Source organism: Pseudorasbora parva, chromosome 12 (assembly GCF_024679245.1).
Source record: "Pseudorasbora parva isolate DD20220531a chromosome 12, ASM2467924v1, whole genome shotgun sequence".
In the NCBI taxonomy this organism is placed as follows: Eukaryota; Metazoa; Chordata; class Actinopteri; order Cypriniformes; family Gobionidae; genus Pseudorasbora; species Pseudorasbora parva.
Genome location: NC_090183.1, coordinates 26,819,507 through 26,845,928, shown reverse-complemented (window position 1 = coordinate 26,845,928; position 26,422 = coordinate 26,819,507). Strand labels below are relative to the sequence as shown.

At 36.7% G+C, this 26,422-nt stretch overlaps 2 protein-coding genes across 6 annotated transcripts in view; both read right to left on the bottom strand.

The window, feature by feature from the left end:
* rab6ba (RAB6B, member RAS oncogene family a) overlaps nt 1-13,581 on the bottom strand; it is a 142,796-nt gene extending 129,215 nt beyond the window's left edge. The window contains exon 1 of one of the 2 annotated variants that reach the window (XM_067459616.1): nt 13,378-13,581. In XM_067459616.1, the coding sequence (XP_067315717.1) occupies nt 13,378-13,447 (70 nt within the window). In that variant the 5' untranslated portion in view covers nt 13,448-13,581. The remainder of the gene's footprint in view (nt 1-13,377) is intronic. The other variant, XM_067459617.1, reaches the window with a different exon arrangement.
* Nucleotides 13,582-14,502: 921 nt separating this feature from the next.
* slco2a1 (solute carrier organic anion transporter family, member 2A1) overlaps nt 14,503-26,422 on the bottom strand; it is a 29,419-nt gene continuing 17,499 nt past the window's right edge. For 2 of the 4 annotated variants that reach the window (XM_067459612.1, XM_067459614.1), the window contains 7 exons: nt 25,897-26,061; nt 25,509-25,716; nt 18,607-18,757; nt 16,342-16,502; nt 16,173-16,237; nt 15,660-15,780; nt 14,503-15,435 (listed from right to left, as the gene is read on the bottom strand). In XM_067459612.1, coding sequence (XP_067315713.1) covers nt 15,315-15,435; nt 15,660-15,780; nt 16,173-16,237; nt 16,342-16,502; nt 18,607-18,757; nt 25,509-25,716; nt 25,897-26,061 — 992 coding nt within the window. In that variant the 3' untranslated portion in view covers nt 14,503-15,314. Of the gene's footprint in view, nt 15,436-15,659; nt 15,781-16,172; nt 16,238-16,337; nt 16,503-18,606; nt 18,758-25,508; nt 25,717-25,896; nt 26,062-26,422 lie in introns of those variants that run through there. The other 2 variants (XM_067459613.1, XM_067459615.1) reach the window with 2 other exon arrangements.

The following is a 26,422-nucleotide window of genomic DNA, read 5'->3' as shown; positions in this document are numbered from 1 at the left end:
CCTGCAGTCGTCACCACAAACCCCTTTTTAAAGACCCTTGATCTGAAAAATACTTTTAGTAACCTTGGACCATCATGAAAACACAGAAAACGAGAGGCTGAACCATGACATTCGCTGATTTGCACACAGGCATGTGGGAGCTCATTTTAATTATATTTCATAAATTCACTCGCCTCTTCCTATATTGTACATTCCTGCAATTACATTATGCAGATGGAGATTTATGAGCCCGAGCACACTTCAATATCCAGCTTTCCAGCAAAGATTTTAATAAATGCTTGCATATCAGTCTTAAACGATGAGCCCATACTGTTAAATCAACACAGTTTATTTCAGCACTTATTGCTGACTTTATCGAAATGTAATACAACAAGAGTTCATCAAACATTGAAGTTTTTTCCCATCCATATTGTGATAAAAAATGTAAACCTAAGATGTTCTATAACCATGTAGAAAAATAATATGAAAGCCAACAGTGCTCTCTGATTTTGATGATACAAGGCCATATCAGAGTAGTATAACGGCAGTACTGTGACATAAAAGAAAAGAAGAAAGCTTTGGCTTGCGATCAATTACCGGCCGTTACTTGGCAGCTGAGTCAATCAATAGCAGATCAAAGCTGCCATGGAGCCGCTTCCTCCAATCCATCAGACAGTGAGACGGGATGGAGCAATGAGATGTGAAATGAAGAAGACAGTTATCTCTAGATCCAGCCAATGTGAATTATAGCCTAGTATTTAACTTCCCGTGAAAAAGCAAAACAAAACAAAAAAAACCTTCCATGCACACGTGTTCCATCTGCTTTCATAAGCCGATAGCACTTTCACAATGCAAGTGTATTGATATAACATTTAAAGTCTTCACTCTTTGTACTGTAGAAGGGATAGCTCTTTAAACTCGGCATCTCGCCAACCTGGCCTTCCAAGTTCACTTTTTTCTGTAGAGTAAAATGTAAGAGCTCTATTCACAATAAAATGAACTTGACTTGGCATACAGCGATATATTTGCACCACCAGGATAATTATGTGTTCAAAAAAATGATATGCAAACAACAAAAGACTAAAAATCTAGGCTGGCCAAGGATTCGCAGTTCTAACCCTCTGTTCTTCTCCCTAATAAAATCTTAACACTCTGTTGGGCAGTCGCAGTCATTTTAATTTTAAAGAGCAGGTTGGTGAATTATTGCCACCAGTGAGCTGGGAGTTCTTCTTGTTCAGGGTAACAGTCCAGCAGCACAGCGCTGCTTTATCAGCACAACCCAAGCAGTGTCTCAAGGGCCCCTGATAAGACTTACAGACTGACCTCAAAATGTATCACAGAGTTTGGAGGGAGTTTGTCACATGGCTTGAATGCAAGTCCCGACTGCATTGCTCCAGGCTTGAAGACTTTTGACTTCACTGCACCAGTGTGGATGTGAATGCAAAAGAAGTTAAAAGAACTTAACTTCTGCGAATAACTTTTGATGACAAACGAAGTTTAATCTACTGTGGATTAAAGATATATTATAGTTACTGGGGACTGGATGGATGGATTGATGGATGGATGAAGCTTAAAAGAACAGCATTTTTTAAATATATATTTTTTGTAATGTCTTTACTGTGACTTGATAAATAAACAGTATTAACAAATAAATCCTACTGAGCTCAAACTTTTAAATAATATAATATAAATGTACTGTAATATACAGTATAGGCTAAATGCAGTCTTGGACAAATTAATAACTACATTATGAATGCAATTCACCTGACTCTGGTAGCATATCTTAACAACACCAATCATTTTTATGCATTTACAGTATGCAATGCTTATATAAACCAAAACTACATATACTATATCAGATATATGGGCTTAAAAACCCTAAGTCTCTTTAATACTCCCTATTACTAAGGCATGATATTTAATCAATATTTGACCATTAAACAGCTCTAGGATTATTATGTGTGCCTGCAAATGCTAAAATACGCATGCACAAGTGCATAAATGGGTATAATGTAAATTTATTTATGCCAGTAAATTAAGTACAGATCTAAAATGTCTCCTAAAAATGGTTTGACTGATCCAGTAGAGCAAGGAAACAATAGGTAGGCTACAACCTCCAGCTTCTCGCCCATAACATTTACCTCAGAATTTACAGCCCCAGGTTTCTTCCACAGAAAGTCTTCTCCTGGTTATGCAGTTCCTGACCTCAATCTCAGGATCAATACACTGCTCCACAATTGGGCTTGGTCAGCAACTGGCTTTAACCCTTTCATGTATGAATTATGATAAACCTGACCAAGGTTTTTTCCTTTGTGTTTTTATTGCTAAATAATAATAATAATAATAATAATAATAATAATAATAATAATAATAATAATAATAATTTACACATTTTTCAAAGAGATTTTCAGATGCCAACTAGAGTGGACAGCATGCGTTTATGGTTTACACTTAAGATATACTGTATCAAACAAGACAGCAATATTGTGTTCATTTAACAAACCAATCAATAACATTTTATGTGAAAACTATAAAATATATAGAAAAAAATATAGATGTGAAATATTGCAAATGCAATTTAAATTCATACAAGCTGAACTTTGCGTATCTTTAAAATCAGAACATGAGGACGTGATTCCATCAGAGATCTCTACAACCTGTCAAGATACAACTGTGGAAACCCAACTCAGATTCTTCCTCCAGTGTACCAGAGTATGTCGATTTACTCTCATTTCTCATTTCTATCCTAGCTCTCCTATGAGAAAACCTAGCTATAAGGTGTTTTTAAGATCATTTGAAATGAGAAGTGTTGGGGGTAACACATTACAAGTAACATAACACAATCAGATTATGTTTTGATGTAAGGAGTACAGTAATGGATTACAAGTAACATGCATTATGTAATCAGATTACTTTTTTGATGTTACAGGTAAAGTAATGCATCACAAGTAATATGCATTATGTAATCACATTATGTTTTGATGTTACGATTAAAGTGGAAAAAGATGGCTGGATGATGGCTAGATGGCTGGATGGATGGATGAATATTCCAAAGTAACTTGGCATTTTCTCTTGCCATTGGCCATCTTGGTTTGGAGGGGGGGAAAATGGATATGCAACAGCTTGCCACTTGGTGGCAATATATAGGATGGTAAATGTACTGCATTTATGTAGCGCTTTTAACAGACCCTATGGCCATCCAAAGCGCTTTACATCTTGCCTCACATTCACCCATTCACTCTCTCATTCATACACCGACGGCGGTGTCTGCCATGTAAGGTGCCATCCAGCTCGTCGGGAGCGGTTGGGGTTGGGTGTCTCTCATGGAGACCTCGACACTTGGTCAGGTGGAACCGGGGATCGAACCACCAACCTTCCAGTTTGTAGACAATCTACATGAACCACTGAGCCACTGCCACCCCAAAGGATTGTACACGAGTGTCCACTGTAGAGCTTGATGTGCAACTATGCCATCAAAACCCATGCAAATGCAAGAAAATACTTTTTAAATAGCTAGCTGTGCATGAAAGGGTTAAAGGAATAGTTTAACCCAAACATTATACTCACACCAATGTCAGTTACTTTCTTGCAAGAAGCACAAAAGGAGCAGCTCAGAAAAATATCCAAGATGCTCTTTTCGCTTCCATACGGCTTCAGAAGGCTTGACACACAGCACACAAGTTGTATGGATTGCATCTGCCCCCATTTACTTTCATTGTATGGAAACAGCAGCACTTATTCTGGACATGACCACACCACACACATCATATGCAGCGCATTCAAAACTCATTACCCAGCTCATTATTATTCATTATGCATGGTAATGAAGTAAGACTTAATTGGGCATATTTGCCATCTGCAAAATTAATAAGTGCCAGAACTTGGGTTCAGCAACCAATGAGACTAAAAAAAAAAAAAAAAAAAAAATGCTAAAGCACTGCCATTCTCTTTGCAGTGTCAAGTTGCAGGAGGAGAAGTTCTCCAGAAGTGCACTTAGATTGGGCAAGTGTAAGCTGCATAACTCTAGATAGTCTCCAGATGAAGTTGACTAACAGGTGTGTATAAACATCCTTCTGTGAAATACTGGGAAAAGGGAGTCGCTAATGGCGTTTTTTATTCAGCGTCATCAATCCTGCACACAAGAAGAACCCCACAGAGGCATCTGATTGCCTTGACATCTTTCCAAGTAAGATAACTCATCAAGGTTCTATAAATAAAACCAGTAATCATACATTTATGAAGCTCCTTGGCTGTACTTAGTGCTTGCCTGTTCTTTAAAACATAAATTACTGTTTTCGCTAGGAGAATTGACAGGCTAAGCAAAGAATTGCGTTAGAGGTCAAGCTGACCTTATCAAGTATAAAAACATAGGAGGGTACAGTTCTGTGAAATAGATATTTGCTGCATTCCATTTAAGATAAAACTAATTTACAAGGTGAAAAGAAAAAGGCCTTTGGTTTTCGTTTCTTTTTTGTGCTGCATTTATTACTATGTGTCAATCAAAGTCCCTTTAAGGCAAGCCTTGATGCCCCTGCCCAACAGCTATTGTCTACTGACATTTAAAAAAAAAATTAAATAATATATTTCAAATCAACAATTAAAATAATAATATCATACTTCTCTGACAAAATGTAAGCAGGAAAGTTTTGACAAATGTTTGACATTATCATGTAAAATTGTAACTCATGCAGTTTCAATGGGATGACTATGCGGCTCATTGATTGTTTGCTATTATACTGCAATATGAAAACAAGCCTGCTGTAATGTAAATTTATAATGCATTATCAGATTCAGCAGAATACAAGTGTATCACAGGCACCTAATGAAAGCCATATTGATCCTAGACAGACCTTTAAAAAGTCTTCTAGAGGCCATTTTGCTCAAATGATATAGCGTATAAAATAACAAAATGAGCCGGGATAGGGAGAGGTGGGAGAGAAAGTAAGAGCAAAGGAAAGACAGAGGAAACAATAAGCAACATTGAGAGAGACGGGAAGAGAGCAGATGAGACAAAGAAAACTTGCTTGTGAATCTCATTAAGATGCAAGAGGGCATCGATGAACATTAAAGAGTGTGCTCTCGCTCTCTCGCTCGCTCGCTGTGTGTGTGTGTGTGTGTGTGTGTGTGTGTGTGTGTGTGTGTGTGTGTGTGTGTGTGGCTGGCAGGCGTTGTACTGGTACAGCTAACTCACCACCAAGGGGTGATTTATAATTAGGGAGCTTTCCATTTGTGCATGTGATTGAGGAGATGCAAAATAAATATATGAGGAAATCAAACTAAAAAGGATCAAAGTTCAGTGAGAATATGAAAGGTTGTAAGTGATATCTCTGCATTCTCTGCATGCATGGTGATCCTGACACTCTGCATACAGCGTTTGATCACATTCTTGCATGTGCTTCTATTGGATAAAATCAAAGCTAGATGGGATGGATGGATCAAATCGCCATAGATATTTTGCTAGTTAAATATTAAGATTATTAGTTCAAAACCCTTCTGTTTTGTGTTATTTCCTAATGCAATACAATTTATTTGATAATAAATAAAATAAATACTAAAATGTAAATTACAGAGCAATTGTCTGTGATGATTTTAAAATATTCCCAAATTTACAAGGAAAAGGGATAAATCAAAAATCATAATGTTTTTTTTCAAAATCCTATAACTTATTTTAGGTTTAAAAAAAAAAATCCCAGGTGTTTCTCAGAAAATTGGACATTAAATACTACCCTCTAAAGAACTCTCTTATGCTTACTAAGGTTGCAAAATACAGTAAAGATGCATTTAAAATGTAAATTATTCCTGTAATTTATTCCTGTCTTTAGTGTCACACGATTCTTAAGAAATCATTCTAATATGCTGATTTGGGGCTCAAGAAACATTAAACAGTTTGCTGCCTAGTTTTTTTGTTTTTTGTTTTGTTTTTTAACCATAAAACATTGATAATTTATCGTGATTCTTTGATTCTGTAGAAGGACTCATTGAGATGAATACAAGTATTAATATCTTTAAAAATCTATAACGGAGCTCAAACTTTTCAGAAATGGGACAGCTCCTGCACTGCTGCAGCAACAAGGGAAGTTTTAAACTATTTTATCATGCAAAACAAACCCTGAGGTAAATGTACCGACTGTCAATTTGGCAGATAATGCAAAATTTTTATCTAATGGATAAATGGATATCTAATGTACTATCAACCCTCTGGACCAGAAGCTGACATCAAACAACTGGTTATGTGCACCTTACAAGTAAGTGTATTAGTTGAACGAGAGTGTTAAACGAGCACAAAGATTTAAAATCAAAGCTGATTTGAATTATGCCTTCATTGCAACTGACCGTGACATGGAAATTTAGGAGAGTTGGGTTACATTTTCTGCAATTATCTTATCTTGAGCAAACGTCACAGTGAATCAACAGACAGAGTAAATTAGACTTCTCGTGGTAAGCGCTAACCCTGACCTGCTGTGTGAGTGTACAGCAGCGCTGGTTTCATTTTCTCTGAACACTGTTGCCTGGAGACATGCTGATTGACGCATTTGCTTGCTCTCTGAGGGTGACTATGAGCTGATCCAAGCCTGTGTTATTGGCTCAGTGAGTCAGCAAAGTTATGTGGACAACATTTTGGCATCATGTACATTATTCAGCTCAAACCAATCAACGTCATTGAGTGTTGACTAATGATCTAAACCAATTAGAGGTAAGACAAGCAGCTGATATATCTGAGATATCTGGGATACCAAATTGCAGTCTGCCTTCTAGTTAGGCAACTATATGTAAATGTGAGTAATCGGTGTGAGACTCTCACAATAGCCTGTTTCATTATTCTGAGACAGGAAGTTGGCAGGAGATCACTTCCTCGATGTGCACAGACTACACAGACCGCCAAATTACAAAATCACACTCTTAATTCAATACCCAAACGCATTTAGCCAAATATACTAATTTTCCAATGTCCACACCAAAAGAACAGTATATGAAATAGACAGATTCATTCTACACCGATTTAACACTTTAACTTAGATTTTAATTAACACTTTTATTCACCAAGGATGCATTCAATTGATCAAAAATGACAGTAAAGACTTACAAAAAAATTGAATTCAAATAAATGATGTTCCTTTAAACTTACTATTCATCAAAGGCTAGAAAATTCACTTTTCAGCTTCCACAAAAAAATATTAAACAGCACAAATGTTTTCAACATTGATGATCATAAGAAATGTTTCTTCTAAAAATCCAAATTAGCCTTTTACATTGAGCGTTTTCTACATTTAATAACATAAAAAAAAGTTATTTAAAATTTTAAAATATTTTCACAATATAGTTAATATATATTTTTTATGAAATAAATGCAGCCTTCCTTGATAAGCGTAAGAGACTTCTTTCGATCTTTCGAGACTTTCTGAGAAATCTTACCAACCAAAGTCTTTGAATAATATACACACACACACACACACACACACACACACAATCATGTACATTTAATATATATTTTCAATTGAAGCATTCTTTTTACTAATTGTAACAATAGCAGTTGTTTCATATCCTACTCTTATTTAAACCAACATTACGTAGTTTCGTTATAATTATGAAAAATACAAAATACAATTATTTTACACACAGCTTAATCATGGAAGCAGTCAGTTCAGATGTTTCACACCGACTCAATGGGTAGTAAAGGCTTCCAGACTCCAGTGTGTGAAGACAACGATCACCACTGGGATTCTTAGCACCAACAACACAATACAGAACTCCCACATGACACTCCTCCAGACGGCTGTATCAGAGCTCTGTGGGCTGGAACATGGTGACTAGTCACTAGGTTTTTTTCTCCGCCTTTCCAGCTTCCCTCAGCTCAGTCCTGGCCATTAATAAATGATGGCCTCTGATCAGCCAGGATTCATGACCACAATTATATTCAATGTGCAGCAAGTGAGGGAAAAGAGCCAACATGGAGCCAGTCAAACTAGCTGCATTTGCCCAGCTTAAATATTACTGGAACCAGGTAGAAGGACATTAAGACATGAAAGGTTCCAGAAGTGGTGTGGTGAGTGCTGCAGCATGATAACGCTCTACTAGCTTTCTCATACTGACTGGAAACATTTTTAGATCCCTATTTTTTTCTACAAACCCCAGCCAGGAATCTAAAGTCAGACTAGCATCATGTGTCCTGCAGAGGGGGCTAGGATGTAGTTGGGGGGTATTCAGCACCCTGGACAGCTTCTTCTCTCAAAGCCTGCCCCAATCTGGAGCCATTTAAATGAGATATATGAGTGCCAGCATTCTCCTTTCCACATTTGGATTATCTACATTCACATGCAGTCCCTATACTTTTACACTATCTCTGTTTCCATTTTGCATCTATCCACTCTCCAAATTTGACTTCCCCTTCACATTTAATATCTCAAACAGGTAATCACCCACACCAGCTTAACAAAATGCTGTCCGTGCAAACTGGCCTCTTAAAGTGCAGATAGTTCTTGTGTATATTTCAAGCACTGATTGCAAGTAATTACTATGCATTTGCAATGTGTGGGGTGATTAAGAACTATGCTGACATTAGCAGTCTTGAGCCTGGACACATTAAACTGAAATGGTAAATGGTCTGCATTTATAGAGCGCGTTCAACAGACCCACGGCCTCCAAAGCGCTTTACATATCGCCTCACATTCAGCCATTCTTACAACTGCGTAGGGCTGTGCAATATATAGAAGTGTTTGAAATATCGCAACTGTAGATATCATGATATGCATATCGCAACGGCACGCAATATCTGAACGATTTTAATAGGCTACTTCAACAATGTGAAGAAAAGTGTACATTTTAGGTCAGCATATAGCAGAAAATGGACTGGCCACATGAGTACTGTTACTTATGTGACTTGCTTGATGTTAAACAGAGCTATTAAATGTAATAACTTGCAAAAAACATCTCCTTGGAGTCTCACGCTGTAACACACACAAACACACACACACACCAAAACGTGCACACAAGCCACCTCTCTGAGAGCACGTGACCCCTTTAGTTCTGTTTCGTGTCCTGTTACACACTCAAACTACCAAGTTTTTTTTACACACATTTTTGCTAAAACACGGTTGGCCACTATCAGAAATAGTGGCAGTGATGCTTTCTTTTTCCACAAATGGCATCATTCTCAGTTTCTAAATATTTTTTAAATAAATATTACACACTCATAGCATTATAGTATCGCATAATTTAACAAGACATTGTATATCACATTTTTCTTCATTATCGCACAGCCCTACAACGGCGGTGTCAGCCAAGCAAGGCTCCATCCATCTCGTCAGGAGCAGCTGGGGTTAGGTGTCTTGCTCATGGACACCTCGATACTTGGTCAGGTGGAACCGGGGATTGAACCACCAACCTTCTGGTTTGTAGACAACCTATAAACCTCTAAGCCACTGCCGCCCCCAACTTAACACTCAAAGCAATATATGTTTGCAGACATTTGACAGATAGGTGAAATGTTCATTCAACAGCATTCAATGCGCAGTGTTTGCGTGCACTGGGATCAGACCCTTGGGAATGGGTCTGCTGCACAGTGATATGCAAAATATGATCTAGTTTTGAATCTTAGGAGCCACATTAAATTCAAAAGCTGCAGTGGAGGTGAAAAACATCAGTGAATAGTGCTTAGATGTATTTTGACACCACTGAGTTTCATTAAATGTTTTTTTTTTTTTTTTTACATATAAATTATTTATATACACACATATAATTATTGTAAAGCCAAAACAACACCACTAAGACATTTTTCTAACTATGTTATTTTGTGTCGAAGAATGTCATCAGGTTTGGAAAGACATAGTAAATAATTGTACATGTTAAGTGAACTAATCCTTTTAACTTTGCTTCAATGTTTGGTGTATGTTTCAGTTATCCATTAGCATTCTAATTAGGACTTTTCTTATCCTTCAATGTTCAAACGTGAGCTGACGTAAAGGGCAAAAAGAGCATAAAGAAGAGTTGAAGAGAAAAATCAATACCATGTCTCAAATTGCTCTACAAATGGTTGCATTAAGTGTCTCTAAAGGAAATAAGAGGCAGAGAGAAAGAACACGAGGAATGAAACATTGCTGTCCAACCTCAACATCAACAACATGCATATTGACAGTGTGTTTGCTGGCAGATGTTGTAATCAGAAACTGCAAAAATTTGATAATAATAATGATAGTTTTTTAACATGGCTGTTATTGGCTGATACAACAAGTGGTACACTGTGACTCTAGTTTACTGTTCTTATCAGTGATACTGGATAACAAACACTTCACTGTCTGTGCTGGTCAATACGAATCCTCTCAGCTTATCTCTCCCTTAAGTCACAGGCAGCACATTAAAGCCTTTCTGCAGTAATTGCAGCTGTCTTGCAGGCTTTCAATAACTGGATGGCTCCGAAAATAATCCAGCACATCACCTGTTGAAAAAGCTCGTTGTTTAACCATGTCATGATTGACAGACTAAAGGTTTTATAGAGCTTTTGTCAGTTAATCCAAGCTCTGCTGAATCTTTAAGATATTAACTTTAATCTCAGAATTAGAAAATTTAATTAAATACACTACCATTCAAATGTAATGGGGTAATTTTTTTGTCTGGCTATCACCAGACTAATCTCAATTTAAAATTGAGCATTGGTCTGGGGAGTCTGCGCTGGGGCGTGATCAATGGGCATAGTTCAGATGACTCTGTACGCAATTGGATAGTCCTTTAACCAATCAGACCACAATAGGCGTGCTCAACGGGTAATGACCCATAGTTTCTCTATCCGTCAGCATGTTAAACCCGCCAATAGCGTGTCAGGTGATTAAGCCAGTCTGTGATTGGTTCCCGCAAAAGTGTAACAGAAGCAGTAGAAATTAATATACAGGTTTCCAGACTGAGTTGCTGAGCGAAATTAAATCGGTGGCAGTTTAGGCTGGGTTTACCCAGTCTAGTAATTTTTAGTAGCAGTGAAGACAATAATACAATTATTATAATTACTATATTTAGTTTTATTATTTTACATTATTACAATAAAACAAAAAATTATTTTTATAAAAGATTCCTTGTTTCAAATATATACTGTTCTTTTGAACTTTCTATTCATCAAAGAATCCTGAAATCCTTGTTGTTGTTGTTGTTGTTGTTGTATACTACCAAATTAGCATATTATAATGATTTCAAAAGGATCATGTGACACTGAAGACTAAAGTAATGAAAATTCAGCTTTGCCATCACAGGCATATTTCATTTTAAAATATATTCAAATAGAATTCGTTATCTAGAACAAATTAAGAGAGCACTGGAAAAATATCATGTTCTCTGGATTTATTATTTATATGTATCTGTTTGAGTTAAATGAACGTATTCTACAAACTAACCTTGTTTAGGATAACTGTGTAAAGTGTGCAGGATATCTGTGCAGGATAACTGTGTAATTTGGTGGAGGACTGATGATGATCTGGTGGTTCTTCAGTAAGGCTAGAATCGGGCAGATACATCTTTGCTGAAAGAAAACTTGCTCCCTTCTGCTCTGGCAATGTTCGCCAACTCAAAGGATTGGTTGTTCATTCAGGACAATGCTCCAATCCACACAGCCAGGCCAATCAAGGCGTGGATGGGGGACCCCCAGATCACAATCTCCAGACCTGAACCCCGATAAAAACCTCTGGAATGTAAGCAAGAGGGTCACCGGCCATTAAATAAAGCCAAGCAGCTTGAATTTTATCACCAGGGGTGGCATAAATTCGGCCAATAGCAATGTGACTGAATGATATGGAGCATGCCAAGATGCAAGAAAACTGTGATTGGAAATCAAGGTTATGCCATCAAATATTGATTTCTGAACTCTTCCTTGATTAAAACATTAGTATTGTGTTGTTTAAAAATGAATATAAACTTGTTTTCTTTGCATTATTTGCGGTCTGTAAACATGGCATCTTTTTTCATTATTTTGACCAGTTGTCATTTTCTGTGCACATAAATGTTCTAAATTACACATTTTTTTTATTTAGAATTTGGAAGAAATGTTGTCAACAGTTTGTAGAATAAATCAAAACTGTTATTTTTACTAAAAAAGATACATATAAATAATAAAGCAAGAGAAACTGCTAATTTTTTGCTTATAATCTTAAAATATAATTTGCTTATAATATAAGTTTTTGCTTATAATTTTGGTGAAATTAAAAATAAAACAAAAAAAGGTGGAATTCTTTATAGAGAATAAATCTCTGCTGCAAGTTTATGGAAGTACTGACTGGAGAAGATCCACCAGCTGATACACATTCTGCATGGATCAACAGCCCCCAGAGAAATGCACAAAAAGCTGTGAGGAGGGTCTTTTTGTTACTTCACAACATCTCTGAAAGGCTTCAGATAGAGACAACAAAATAAAGCTGGGATCAGAATCCCTGGAGAGAAGCAGTGCCTCCGTACCATGGCAGCATCCATTGTTTACTTTCACAGTGTGAATCATACTCTCCGCAGCACAATCTCAGACTTAAGTCCCACAGTTCTGAGGACAGCTAAGACATTTTAGAGACTTAATTTATCTGTAGGAGGTTTAATGACGACAGGGGGCAGAATGCCAAGGGAAATAAAAGCGGAGTTGCACTGCTAAACATTAACTTACCTACTCACATTTGCTGAGACTCATCCATCCAGATCAATGCATAATGGACCAACCTAGTCATCACTGTCATCATAGAGAAACAATACCAGGCAGAGTCGGCAGGCTGCAGCTACATAAGTTCTCTCAATGGCACACACTGGGTGTGTCTCAACATCCAGATTATTTATTTATTTATTCATTCTGTTCTGTAAGTACACCAGCTAAATTTTACAGAACACTGAAATCTGCAAATGCATCCAGATGGGCCTTTATAAAACTTTTATAACATCCTGATTGGACATTTAAAAAAAAAAAGACTTTAGATATGTGACTGCAGTCTACATAGCCCATCACTGGATTAAACTCACGAAATCCATCTATTTACATAAATATTTTAATTTTTTCACATTAAAGCAATATTATGTAGGCATAATTAAAATGCATTAAACACCTTTAAGTCTTTAAACTTGATAATCAGTTGAACTGATACTTAAATCTAATTAAATGACCTAATTGCCAATTCATCAATAAATATCTGCAGGAAGTAAATACAAACAGCACAGACAGGATGAACAGAGCGATTATTTCTCGGAAAAATTAAACTTTAATCAAATTCATTATCTAAATCCCACACCAGATCAAAATAATACGCCACACTAGATCCAGTGGCTTATGAATTGGATGTATAATACAATTTCATCATCAGTATCATCATGTTGAACAGACCCCTGTAAATAATAAATAATAAAGCGTATTATTGAAACTTCCCTTGGAAATTCCAATATGACACTCACCGCTTTGCTCCCCAAGAAAGACGAGTTTGAATTTCCTTAAAGGGTTTCCAAAGTCATTTCCCACAGACATGTTTGAGAGCTTGTTTTTTAACAGCGTGTTCCCACCGGTGTAAATGTCAGGATGGGGCAGCGCGATGGAAAAAGCGGCGCTCCTGTGGGTTTGGAAACGGGAATGCTGCACTGGATCGGCTGGGCTGTCAGGCTTAATAGCCGCTGCGCATGCGCGGCCCCACCTCTCTCTCTCTCTCTCTCTCTCTCTCTCTCTCTCTCTCTCTCTCTCTCTCTCTCTCTCTCTCTCTCTCTCTCTCTCTCTCTCTCTCTCCCTCTCTCTCTCACACACACACACACACACACGACGTAATGTTATATATACACTAACATCGCGTGACGTCATGCTGCATCGACCCACATAATATGACGTCATTCTGTATCTCCCACACTAAGCAAAGATACTTTCCCTTTTAACGTATTTTGATTATACATAGATTTATGTTTAAAAAAAAAAAAAAAAACTGGCATACTTTGAGTGCGCTCGATTTGTTTGTTGACTGGGTGACGTCAGTGGTGGTTACAGCAGATGGTAATCTAAAGCCTGCTGGTGTGATCAGAAATTCCCAGTTGTGTGTGTACCCTTAATAGACTAAAATAACTAAGCAATTATTAATAATTATAGTGACATCAGTTTTGTTCCCTTTTAAGAAAACAATACAGTTTATACGTATGTACAGTAAACTGTACATAAGTAACTTTAATAATATTAATGATAATGCCAAAATATGTGGTTTTATGGGTTACTTTTTACAACTTAACCCCTAGTTTGGTAAATCATAATTATAACTTTCTTGACAAAAAATAAAAAGTTGCAATTATAAGATAAAGACTTGAATTTATGAGATAGTAAGTCAGAATAATTAGACAAAAAGTCATACTAAAACATTGACACTGGGATAAATCATAATTATTAGATCTTTAAAATAAAAAAAGATGATTTAGTTATTTTTAAGCCAAAAAATTATAAATATAATTGACTAAATCATGTTTTTTTTTCTTTTGTGGCAGAAATGGGCTTACATAAACATCAGTTAAATAAAAAATTGTAAAACAACAACAACAAAAAAACAACAATTTGTGAACAAATGTTATATTTGAAATAACTTATACATTGGTAAATAAACGTTACATATTGCATAATAACAAGTTTATCAGAAAGTCACGATTCATTACTCCAAGCAGCGATAAGAAAAGTCTTTTGTGTTAAGAACCGTGGCAAAACAATATGCACAAAGGGTATAATAAAAGAGCAATATCATGTATAAAAATATATTTTACAAACATCTGATGCATACTTTTAAAATGTCTTCACATTTGAAAGTAACATTTTAAATCTGCTCAGGCTACTGTCGTTATTTGAAGCTACACACCTCAACTCACACATGGTTTGATATTTGACACGCTAGTGTATCTGTGTGCATCTGTGGATACAGAGCATTCCACATCCTTCACATAGTCTTCAAATATAAGAGAAGATATATGGAGGAAATAATTCGTTTTCCCAGTCAACCATTTTGAATCATGATTCAGTTGCATATATAGACATTTCTTTTATGTGTTGTGTTCTCCTCAGAGGTGCCACAGTCATAAATCCAGCTTAAAAAAATCTGATGATGAAAACTGTGAAGATTATGATGAATATTTTACTAGTTACTATACATAGATATTTATTAATACCAAAACTGCAGAGGTGGAAAGTCCCTGAATCTTTCCAATTAGGTGTATGTGTTTTGGTGTACAACTTGAGAAATATCCAAACTGAATTCATCTGATTTCCAGCCAGGTGTTGGAAGGAGGGGTTTCTGACAAGAAATATCCAGAGGCTCAACTCACTAAGAAGGTTCTTTAAAAAAGTGAGATCCGGTAGGCTAAGCAGGGTTGAGGCATCACAGCGGTCCGTCTGGCCTTTTCTCTAAGCTGTACTCTCTGGTCCGGTGCATTTTCCAGCCAATAAATGCCAGGAGTGTAATACCTAACGTTTTATAGCCCACCTGAAGCCCTAGAAACCTGCAATAAGTCATCACGATCATCATTAGTAATTAGTCTAATAACACTTATTAGCATAATGTCATCTCTATATTTAGCATTGTGTTGCTGAATATATGCAAAGTATACAGTAGCCTATGTGTGTTTAAGCTCGCAAAAAAAAAAATATATATATATACCTTTAGGAGTTTTGACACAAATGTACCTTTATAAAGTATTTAGGTCAAAGGAGAACTTATCCTTACCTGTTTCTAAGAAGATTGTTGTCATAGTAACCACATCCTTGCTTTTTCCCACAAGCCGTTTTCCACCAGATACATGTGGAGTCTATGGTCATCCCGAAGATAACCGGAGCTGGCAGCCAGGCTAAGCAAAGCGAAAGAGAAAACAAGGAAATTATTTCACGACACATTTAAATAAATATTTATGCACTATGCACTAAAATACTGAATGTGTGTAGATAGTTTGTAATAATTATTGGTGTAATAAGATTTTGTGCCTTGTATTGTAATTGGTACCCCTTATACAGTAGCTGTTGAATAACCACTAGGGGGCGTATAGTCCTTACATTATTGCAATTGCACAAACAATTTGGGCACGTGTAATTTCAGTTCTTTCCATGAAAGTGTCCTCAAGTTAGAATCATTTAAATGGTGGTTTACCCTGAACACTTTCTCTCTGTGAATTATCTATAATTTTATTTTACAAAATACAGGAAAAAAAATCATAGAAAAAAGGTATTTTGGTAGTTTACTTACTCAGAACCCTCATAAGCAGAAACTGAACACCTATGGCAAACGACTTCTCTTCTGGAGAAACTGTCCTATAAGTAAAGAATGAGTGAAAAAAGATGAGATCAAATAAAACACTTACATTACATTCTTACATTTTACATTCACACACCGAATGCAATGTTATGTCTCTCACCTCAGCACCATCATGTAGATAGGGTTGTGTGTTAGGCTGGCAATAAGTCCGGCCAGAGATATGAGAATCATTACGGGAAGGAGATAGTGAGGGCAGGCGTTGGCACAAGGGCCAGGCTTGGCGATGCCCATATCAGGAATACACTGGCAGTTACTAAACATCTGTGGGCAAAGAGATAGTGGAAATTATTATGATATGGTTTGTCAATATGTACATGAGTGCTGTGTTTCTCAACGATGGATTGTGACCAGTATATATAATATAAAAACTAGTGGCGTTATAATACTGATTATTGTAAATGCTAAGTGTCCAGTAACCCATGAAACAAAAGTATTGTTTTTAATGATTGTGTTATTCTTGTTTTTTTTTTATGAATGTTATATTAATATTATTGCTATAAAATAATAACAAGATACATTTTTATTTCTTTGTTTGTTAGGTACTTATTTAAATGTATATCAATGACCAAAAAAAAAAAAAGGAAATTACAAGCAAGATTATATAAATAACAAACACGAAAATAATGAAATAAAATAACTTTAACTGTGTTCATTTGTTTAAATATATAGGCTTATCATATTTTAAATGTGAAGAGAAAATGCTTTCTTGTATCAAACTGTACATTATGACAAATTCATGTCCATACCCTTGAAAAACAAAACTACAAACCTAGTCCTAGACCTGACTTGAGAACATCTGCATTAGTGCATATCTTCATTATAAACATCATTACAAGTGATTGCTATAAGGATACTATAATTCTAAAGAGAACACGTGTTTCATTAGATACTGCTAATGCTAACACTTATTTTAGAATGTTTTCTTGTGCTTCATTGACTTCTAATACCACAATGTCCTCCATTGCCTGTTTTGACACAATTCAACCAGGGGCCTGTACCATGATGGTAGTTTAAAAAACTCAGGGTTAAAGGATTAGTTTCGAGTTGACAAAACCAAACCAATGTATTCAGGCTTTGTTGGTCCCATGATGCTGATCATCAGCTTTCTTTGTCAACTCAGGCTTTGATCCTGAGTTCAGGAGTTTAGCTGTGACATCAGCAGTCAACAGCCAATCACACGCTGTGGAACTGAGATTCACTTCTCGCGAGACAATCAGTGAGATTTATTTTTCTCTTCTGCAGAATATTGCATGATTGAAAAATATTAAGAAAAAAAAATACACAGCAAGAAGAAAAGCTGTCTATGAAAGAGGACAACTTTAAGAAAAAAATTGTATACGTCAATGCAAGTAAAAGTTATGAAGTTAGTTTAGTTGATATAGAGAAAATTGAACATTTAAGCTTAGTAAGCTTCTTTTTAATAGGCTATTTTTATTTATTGATTTTAAAGCTTATCCATATGACTTTATGCAGGTGATGTTATTTATATGACTTATGTATTAATTTTAACAAAGTGCCTATTAATAATTGATTAACTAAAATGATAAATGTGTAATTGATTAAAGGTATAATAATTACATAAATTATATCTAAATCATTCAAAATTAATATTATTATAAATAAGCATTGTTAAAAGCCAGACGCTTTAGTCTTTAAAAACCATTTGCTATGTAATGACCTTTAATTTGGAGCAGAAACAGGGGAGTGGCTTTATTGAATCAGAGGTGTGTCACTTTACTCACAGCTGATTGGTCCAATTTCAGTTTGAGATCTCTAATCCCTAACATAACCTGCCCCAGAGCAGGTTAGCTGTGGAGCATAAGTTACTATGGCGATGAACACAGCTAATAGCCAAACCACTTTAATGGTACCTAAAACCCAGGATTGGCACAAACTAAGCTTAAACAAATCTGGCTAGCCAGCTAAACCAGCTTCATGGTACAGGCCCCAGGACTGGGAGTCCAGAACCAAGTCTATTTCTTCCTATAATTGTCTCTTGGTATGATATGTGCTGTGTCATACAGAATAATTCATCATCTGCTGCTCCTGTAAGTCTCTCGCTGGGCAATTATACAGAAGCTTTAACACTAAAGTTGTTCCAAGTCCCCAAAGCACTTCCTCTAGGAAGTATTACTAATTAGCGATTGATTGGACTCAACCCATTGATCGCCAACAGACCATGACTGGCCATTTGCTCAGTGTCACAAGTAGCAGAGGCTCACAATGAGCTGCTATCCAGCTTCGGTAATGAGCTAAATAAAGGTCTAAATGGATAGATCTATGCAGGCAGTGACCCTGCTAGAACTCTGGCTTGAGATGACAGTTTCATTAAATATGTTCTGTTTCGTCAGCTGTACTTATTTACCTGGACTCTGTATGTGTTCTTGGGATCCATGGTGAAGTTTTTGCACCCAGCATGGCAGGGTGAGATGTACTCGATGTTGTTTCCCCCACACACTGGGTTAAAGGTGCTGCTGGGACACGAGCAGTTGGCACTACAGGGCAGAAGAAGCCTGCTGGGCAAAAAATAGCACAATTTATCCTTTACTTGCAGAACACAGAAACATTTTATGAATCATAGTCTTAAAGAAATAGTGAACTCAAACATTCTGTCATTTTTATTAACTGAAAATATTGACAACCCCATAGCTTTCCTTAGCATGTTCATGAGAATTTGTGAGAAGAAGTAATTGATTGTTCATTTCAATCGGTTCTTTTCAATTCATTTGTTGATAGAGTTCATAAAACTGGTCTGAATGATTTGTTCATGAATCGTCTGATTCGGTTCTCAACTTCAACTCATTGACTCAATAATCCAATTATATTGGGTAACATCTGACTGGACTGGAAGAAAGTGTCATATTGTTTATCACTAGGGATTGTTAAGGTTTTAACGGTATTACTACTTTTACCGATACTGCTTATCGATCTAGTACTTTAACGGTATCCTTATCGGTTCTTTTTGTTAGACTTTATTATAATAAAAAGAAAAATTATGAAAATAATTAACATTGCTTCATAAGCTGAACATGTAAAATATCTATAGAAAAATAAACAGCAATGTTTAAACAAATAGAATATAAAACATCTATCACCAGTGCATTTTTACAGGCATTTTTTGATTTATATATGCATACAATAAGAACAAGAAACAAAGTACAAACAAATGGTCAAATAAATACAGTACATAAACAATAAAACAAAGATACAAATAAAATATGGTGCTTTCATTTAGTATCTTTCTCTTCGCCTTTTGTTTGATTCACATTAATGACAATCGTCAGGGTTTACTAGACGCTGCCCCTTTAAGACCAAATGCAGATCTTATAATATGCATAATACATAATTCTCCCAACTATTAACGCCCATTTAAGACATAAACTGTGTTTAAGTGAATACTCTCCATGCGGTTATTTTGACAAAGGCTATTTGTTTTGTGTATTTGATGGTGTAGACGCGCATACGTTGAGTCGGTTTGCAACTAGCAAAAATCTAACACTTTAGATTTAATATTATAGCTTATAGAAACAGGTAGCGATATAGAATTCGCAACATTACGTCTATAAAGCAATTATAAATAGTAAGTGTATTTTCTTCATTGCTCCAGTAGCCTACCAACAGCAGAACCGATAGCGTCAGAGCTTGTCGATACTACGTTTTTTCATAATTTAGCACCGGGGAAGACTTAAAGGTGCCCTAGAATGAAAAATTGAATTAACCTTGCCATGGCGAAATAATAAAAGTTCAGTACATGGACATCACATACTGTGAGTCTCAAACATCATTGCCTCCTACTCCTTATGTAAATTTTGTGAATCCAAAACTCCACGGAAAAATAAGTGCTTCTCAACATAAACCCAACCGTGGCGCAAGCATTGGGGATCATTTATATGCACGCCCCCAACATTTGCATCTGTCCAAATATCTTCATTGCCAGGCGGAAATGGAGCGAATCATCAGGTAAACAAGCTGCTCGCATGGACACACTTCATGTTCCAGGCTCTTCAGGAGACTTGTCTATACCTTTCCCACAGATAAAAAATGTCAACAGTCATGGTTGATGTTTCTAATCCAATAGCACAACAATTTAATTCAAGATCGTTCGTTTGTTTGGCCCATTTCAAGCATACTTCGCTTAGCATCTTAAACTGAAGAAAGTGGCAACTATATTTCTGCAAGCAGTAAGTAGCGATTTTATCCACTTATTGACTGTTTAAACAATTTCTGATTGAATTGAAAGTTTCTTATAGAGACCGCATTGTCTAGATAACGCAAGATGCTAGTACAGTTACAATAGGAAAGTACCATACCAAACTAAATAGTGTGTCTAATGACAACGGGTAATATTATTTTGTATTTCAAAATACAACCGTAGATACGTTGCTTACAGATCGTTCACTCGATCCTTCTAGCAAATGAAACCTTTTCCACCATATAAGTTAAAACGACAGTCATTTGACAAGGCTATTCATTTTGTAAAAATATATGTTATATATTTATATTTTTGAGAACTGAAGTATGGTGTTTCCTATGATGTTTTTGCCTATTTGTATTTCAGATAAGGCTACATCACAGTCACTGCGTAACCATAGCCTACATTGTGACTAACGTTATATAAACATGCAAAATCGTTGACGAAAAAAGACAAGTCTAAAATGTAGGCTGAATGACACACTTTAAGCAGAACATCTCAAATGGAGATTGATAAAATGCAGCTTACTTGTTTATTGGTGTTATCAGATCGTCCGTGCACGAGAGAGAGCTTGCGTGCATATGGTTGCCAGATTGAACATGTTTAGGTAAAAAACGGAGTGTATACGGGTTTCTTTTCACAGAAAAGCTGTGTTTGGGGGCTTTAATTAGTGAAATCTGGCAACCGCACGAACTCGAGCTCTTTCTCGCGTGCGGATGATCTGAAAACACCAAATAAACAAGTAAGCTGCATTTTATCAATCTCCATTCAGTCGGTCTGTGTTCTGTCAGGACGGTCAGGACTCACGAGCCGCTTCGCTGAACTGCTGTGAGCTGTTGAAAAAAAAGCCAATCTATATCTGGACAATTCTTTCCCTTAAATAAGCCACATACCCTCTATGTAGATATCAGAGAACAATTTAACATATTGTTTCAAATCATTCTAGGGCACCTTTAATACCGGGTTTTGGTACCCATCCCCATTTATCACACACTGCTACTGTATAGCTTCACAAGATTGGAATATAGCACAAAGGCAGTATGGACTACTGTTATGATATTTTCATGATACGTTTATACAGCCTTTTTGTACTTTTTGAAGGTTAAAATCTCCAGTGCTCATTCATTGTAATTGTATGTCATCTGTTGTGTTCAATGTAAGAATGAATGAAGCCTTGCCACAGGAGGGTAAGTAAGCAATGACATTTTAAAAACATTTTTTTTTAGTAAAATAGTCCTTTAACATCCAGAACATAAACGTCCAATTGTTTCAACAATGCCACAATAATAGTAGTATGTTCATAACGTTCATGGAAAAAAAGTCAAATCACTTGAGCTCCCATTTGAACACACAGTGTTCTAGAGAAACAGACTTGTCCTTTCCTCCGAACTCAACAACAGAGTACAATAACTACTTAACTACATGAACTCCCCTATGTGCTAGTTCAACTGATTATACACACTGGAAGTTCTGGACCCAAATACACAAACTTTCACTAGAACACAATGGTCTGAATCCAAACATTGGCAGAAAGAACAGACTTAGATTGACAGTGTTTTCAGGGTATGTGAGAACCGGCTGTCTTTAACTGGCCCTAAGAGACATTTATACTACACTCAGAAGAAGAGGTTCTAAATACAAATGGTTAGGAACTTCATATATATAACCTTTTAGAGGTTTCCATCATGACATCATTTTAAGGATTTAAGTTTTAATCAATTAATTTTAATACAAATGAATTAAACAGTTTCCTGAGAGGGGAATGAGAATCTGGGTCATGACGTTGACACTGGGGACGCCTCTGCGTGAGCCAGTGTCTAAAGCAAGACTAAACACGGCAATCTGATTGGCTGGGCATATGGACATTGTGATGTGGCACACTAGAAATGTGAAGATATTATATAAATATGCTTAGATTAAAAATATTAATATTTACATAACTATGTAAATATATATATTTTTTAAATAGCAATATATATTTGGATAATTGTGTGTATTTTTAAATATGTTTAAAAAAACATTTTTTTTCTTCATATGTGATACCACACTAAAATAAAGTTTATTTGGATCGCCAATGTCACGAGATTTCAGCAGTATGGCAGTTTGACACACGATCCAAATCACGAATCAATACGCTGATTCATAACCGTTTGAATCTTTTTTTGAGGAACACGGAAGAGAAGACAATGCTGAATAAAGTTGTAGTTTTTGATATTTTTGGACCAAAATGTATTTTCAGTGCTTCAAGAGATTCTAACTAACTAACTGATGACACATATGGACTACTTTGATGATGTTTTTATTCCCTTTCTGGGCATGGACAGTAAAGTGTGCATAGACTGCATATACTCTGGGACTAATTTGTAAAATATCTTAAACTGTGTTCCGAAGATGAACATGAATGTCTTACGGGTGTGGAACAACATTAGGGTCATTAATGACATAAATAATTTTTTTGGGTGAACTAACCCTTTAAAGGGTTACTTCAGTGATTTAGCATTAAGATTTGTATTTAAACTGGGTCATTAATGCAGTAGAAATGTGAAATTCGTTTTGTATTTGGTGCCTTCTAGACTGAAAAATAATTTTGGGCTCGTGGGTATGATAGACAACAACTCCCTTGTGCAATGGATGCACTTGCTTCGCTGCCCTATGAGGCCACTCCCAAAGCCACCGCTACTGGATCAATTGCCCATCGCGTTCATTTTCATAAAATCCGTTCAGTTAGAGAACAGAAACTACAATTAAAAACTGAACGTGTCTGTTCAATATAATGTGAGTGAGCCGATTGAGTGTCACACCACAAACGCAGCAGGAGTCAGATAACATTCATCACTAGAGCTGTAAGCGTGGCCGCGGCAAACATTCACAGTCTGGCATGTTTTCAGTTCATGCCTTTGGAAGTTTAACTTTCATAGGAATTAATTTGAAAAGTTGAAACATTCACTTTGCTCCGCACCGCTCCGTTTAGATGAATCCTTGCAGCTGCCTGAGCCGAGGACTGTGAGTGCGATCCCACTCACCATGGACCGGTTGAAAACATACAGAAATAGCTCCCTCTGCTGGCTGTAGTCTTTAACCTCTGGCCAAAAATCCTCAGATGACGCAAAATGACGGTATATACGATCATTCGAATATACTCCCGGGTTTCTACTGGTGCAGTCATATGCTAAATTGCTGAAGTAACCCTTTAACAGTAGATCATGCCGCTAACACTCATGGGCTCATCGGGTTTGATTCTAAGGGGATCCATGAACCAAACTTTGCTTATCATGATTGTACCTTTGAGCAAGATAGTTACATTTCCAGAGGGACTGTCAATGCAATCAGCCTTCTGACAGTTATTTAACAGTTTATTTAACCGGGGTGCCGTCTGATGTAAGCAGTGTAAGCAGGGGTGCTGTGTTAAAGGTGCCGGCACACACTTGCACTGCGGTTCATCTCACATCTGATGATGCATCTTTAATATGAGTTGTAACTTGAAAATAATGCTTTATGTATGTTTCTGTTGATGGATACACATGCTGTCTCCTTAGTTATACATTACAACAGCGATAATAATAAAAGAAAACCGTTGGCAAAACGGTAAACTTTGTTCAATGCATGTGAGTGCTGCCGTATGTCCGAATATGAATACGAGTGTCGAGCCAGAAGACGCAAATGAGAACTTGCGCACGCTGTGAGAATATCTGTCTCTGTCCCCTTATCCGAAATCGGGTTGTCTTTCAAGTCTTGCGCTTGAACGGACAAACTCACACAAAAAGTATGTCGACATGCCCATCTTGATGCAGTATCCAAGCAGACAGTCTGTATATGCCTTAAAGGTCCCATTCTTCGCGTGTTTTCGAAGCTTTGATTATGTTTACAGTGTGCAATATAACATGAGTTCATGTTTCGCGTGTAAAAAGACACAGTATTTTTCACACAATTTACTTATCTGTACAGCGCTGTTTCCTCTGTCCTAAAAACGGCCTGATGATTTCCTTGTTCTATGAAGTCCCTCCTTCAGAAACACGTAACGAGTTCTGATTGGGCCAGCGCTTCCCGTGTTGTGATTGGACAGCAGCTTAGCGCACTTTGCCCGGAAAGGTCCCGCCTCTTACCATAACGGGGAGATGCAAGCGCTCAATGTGCGCTCTTCTCCACGTGGGAGAGCAACAAGACCACGCCCCCTATTTTGCGTGTTCTTGTGGGCGAGGGTTAGTCAACAAACGGTTCTAGTGACGTCATTACATCCCTGCACTTCCTGCTGTAGTCCAAACCGGCCGTTCGCTGTAGGCTTTGAGAGGGAATTTCTGTTAAATAAAGTATCTCGCTTGGCATTGAACTTTGAGCTTTATAATTTTACAGGTATTATTTATGCTCCAACAGCAACATTACACACTAACTAAAGTTTGAAAAATGGAATCACGAAGAACGGGACCTTTAAGTGAACTTTATACAGTCGAGAAAGACGACGCATATCCGCGCATTAGCTCTTTATAGCTCTTAAAAAATATGGATTAATCTTTAATTTAAACAGTTAAATATGCAGTTATTTTACATTTGATTAAATAATTCAATGTATGTACATAAAAACTAATGTTAGACCTACCTGAAAAACCTGAAAAGCATAATCTTATTAGTATCTTTGCTCGATAGAATTTATTTTTTGCTGATGCTTGTATTTAAGTTATTTTTTCTTATTTTCTTTATTTTTATTTGACAGTAGTCCTTTTTCCATGAACATAGCAAATACCCAACCGTACTGAAACCGTGACCCTAAAATGGTGATACAAACCAAACCGTGAGCAATCTGTACCGTTACACCACTAGCATAATGCTTGCGAGGGTGTGCCACAAAATTTTGAAAATTTTCAAAGGGTGCCATGACCGAAAAAAAGTAATAAAACACTGATTTAACTGAACCGAGAAAATTACAAACAAAATGGAAGAAATCGAACAAATGAGAACTGTCTGTTTTGTATTCAAGCAGGCCAGGCCCTTTTATTGATTTTTATTGATTTACTAACTCTATCTAAATTGTAAAATTATTGCCTCAATACCAAATCAAAGGAGAATCCTGTGAAACTCACCCATTGGTGCCATTAGATGTTTTGGGGTAAACACCAGCAACATCTTGTGTGGGGCAGCCCATGAAGAAGAGAGGCACACAGCAGAAGACGGAGATGGTGAGCATCACAACAGAAAAACGTGGAATAGCTCTGAATGACAACACCCAGCGTTTCATAATCAGACCCCCGAGCACCATCCCCACCGCAATGGCCGGCAGGTTTAAAGCACCTGAGAAAAGAGTCATTCACAGATATTTTCATAAGGGATCTTTCTCAGTATAAAATCATGGAGACTTTGCCCTATTGTAGCTACATATGCTGTACACATTAATGTCAATGAGAATATGGCCACGTTTCTCCTGAAGCTGTCCTCGTATATAATGCATTCTATTAAAATCTGTTGACTGACCAATAAGAAGGCTGCTGTAGGATGCAGAGGAACTGTACTGGCGCTCCAGGAACTTGTTGAGGAAGGTGGCAAGACCAGCGATCACAGAGGAGAAACAGCACTGGGTCAGAACCAGCAGCATAAAAAGAGGATTTAGCAACATCCTGACGAACATCTTAGGGAACACTGCAAACACCCACGTAAAAGAGAAAGTATGAATACATTTACAAACATTTATTTTGCCATTCATTGTAATAATTCAGTGAGATTTGTAATATGCATAAAGGAGTCTACAACAGCCGATATGCTCCACACAGAGATCTGATCTCACCATCACCGAGTCCATCTTGGATTACATAAAGAAAAAAACAAGACAGACTAAATCCAGAAGAACTGCGGCAACGTCATGATGTAATCATAGATCTCTGTGTGGAGCACACTGGCTGTTTTCAGACTCATGCATACAAAAATCTCACTGGATTATTACAATTAATGGCAAAATTCATGGTTTGTTAAACTGATATTTCCTACTGACACACTACATCAA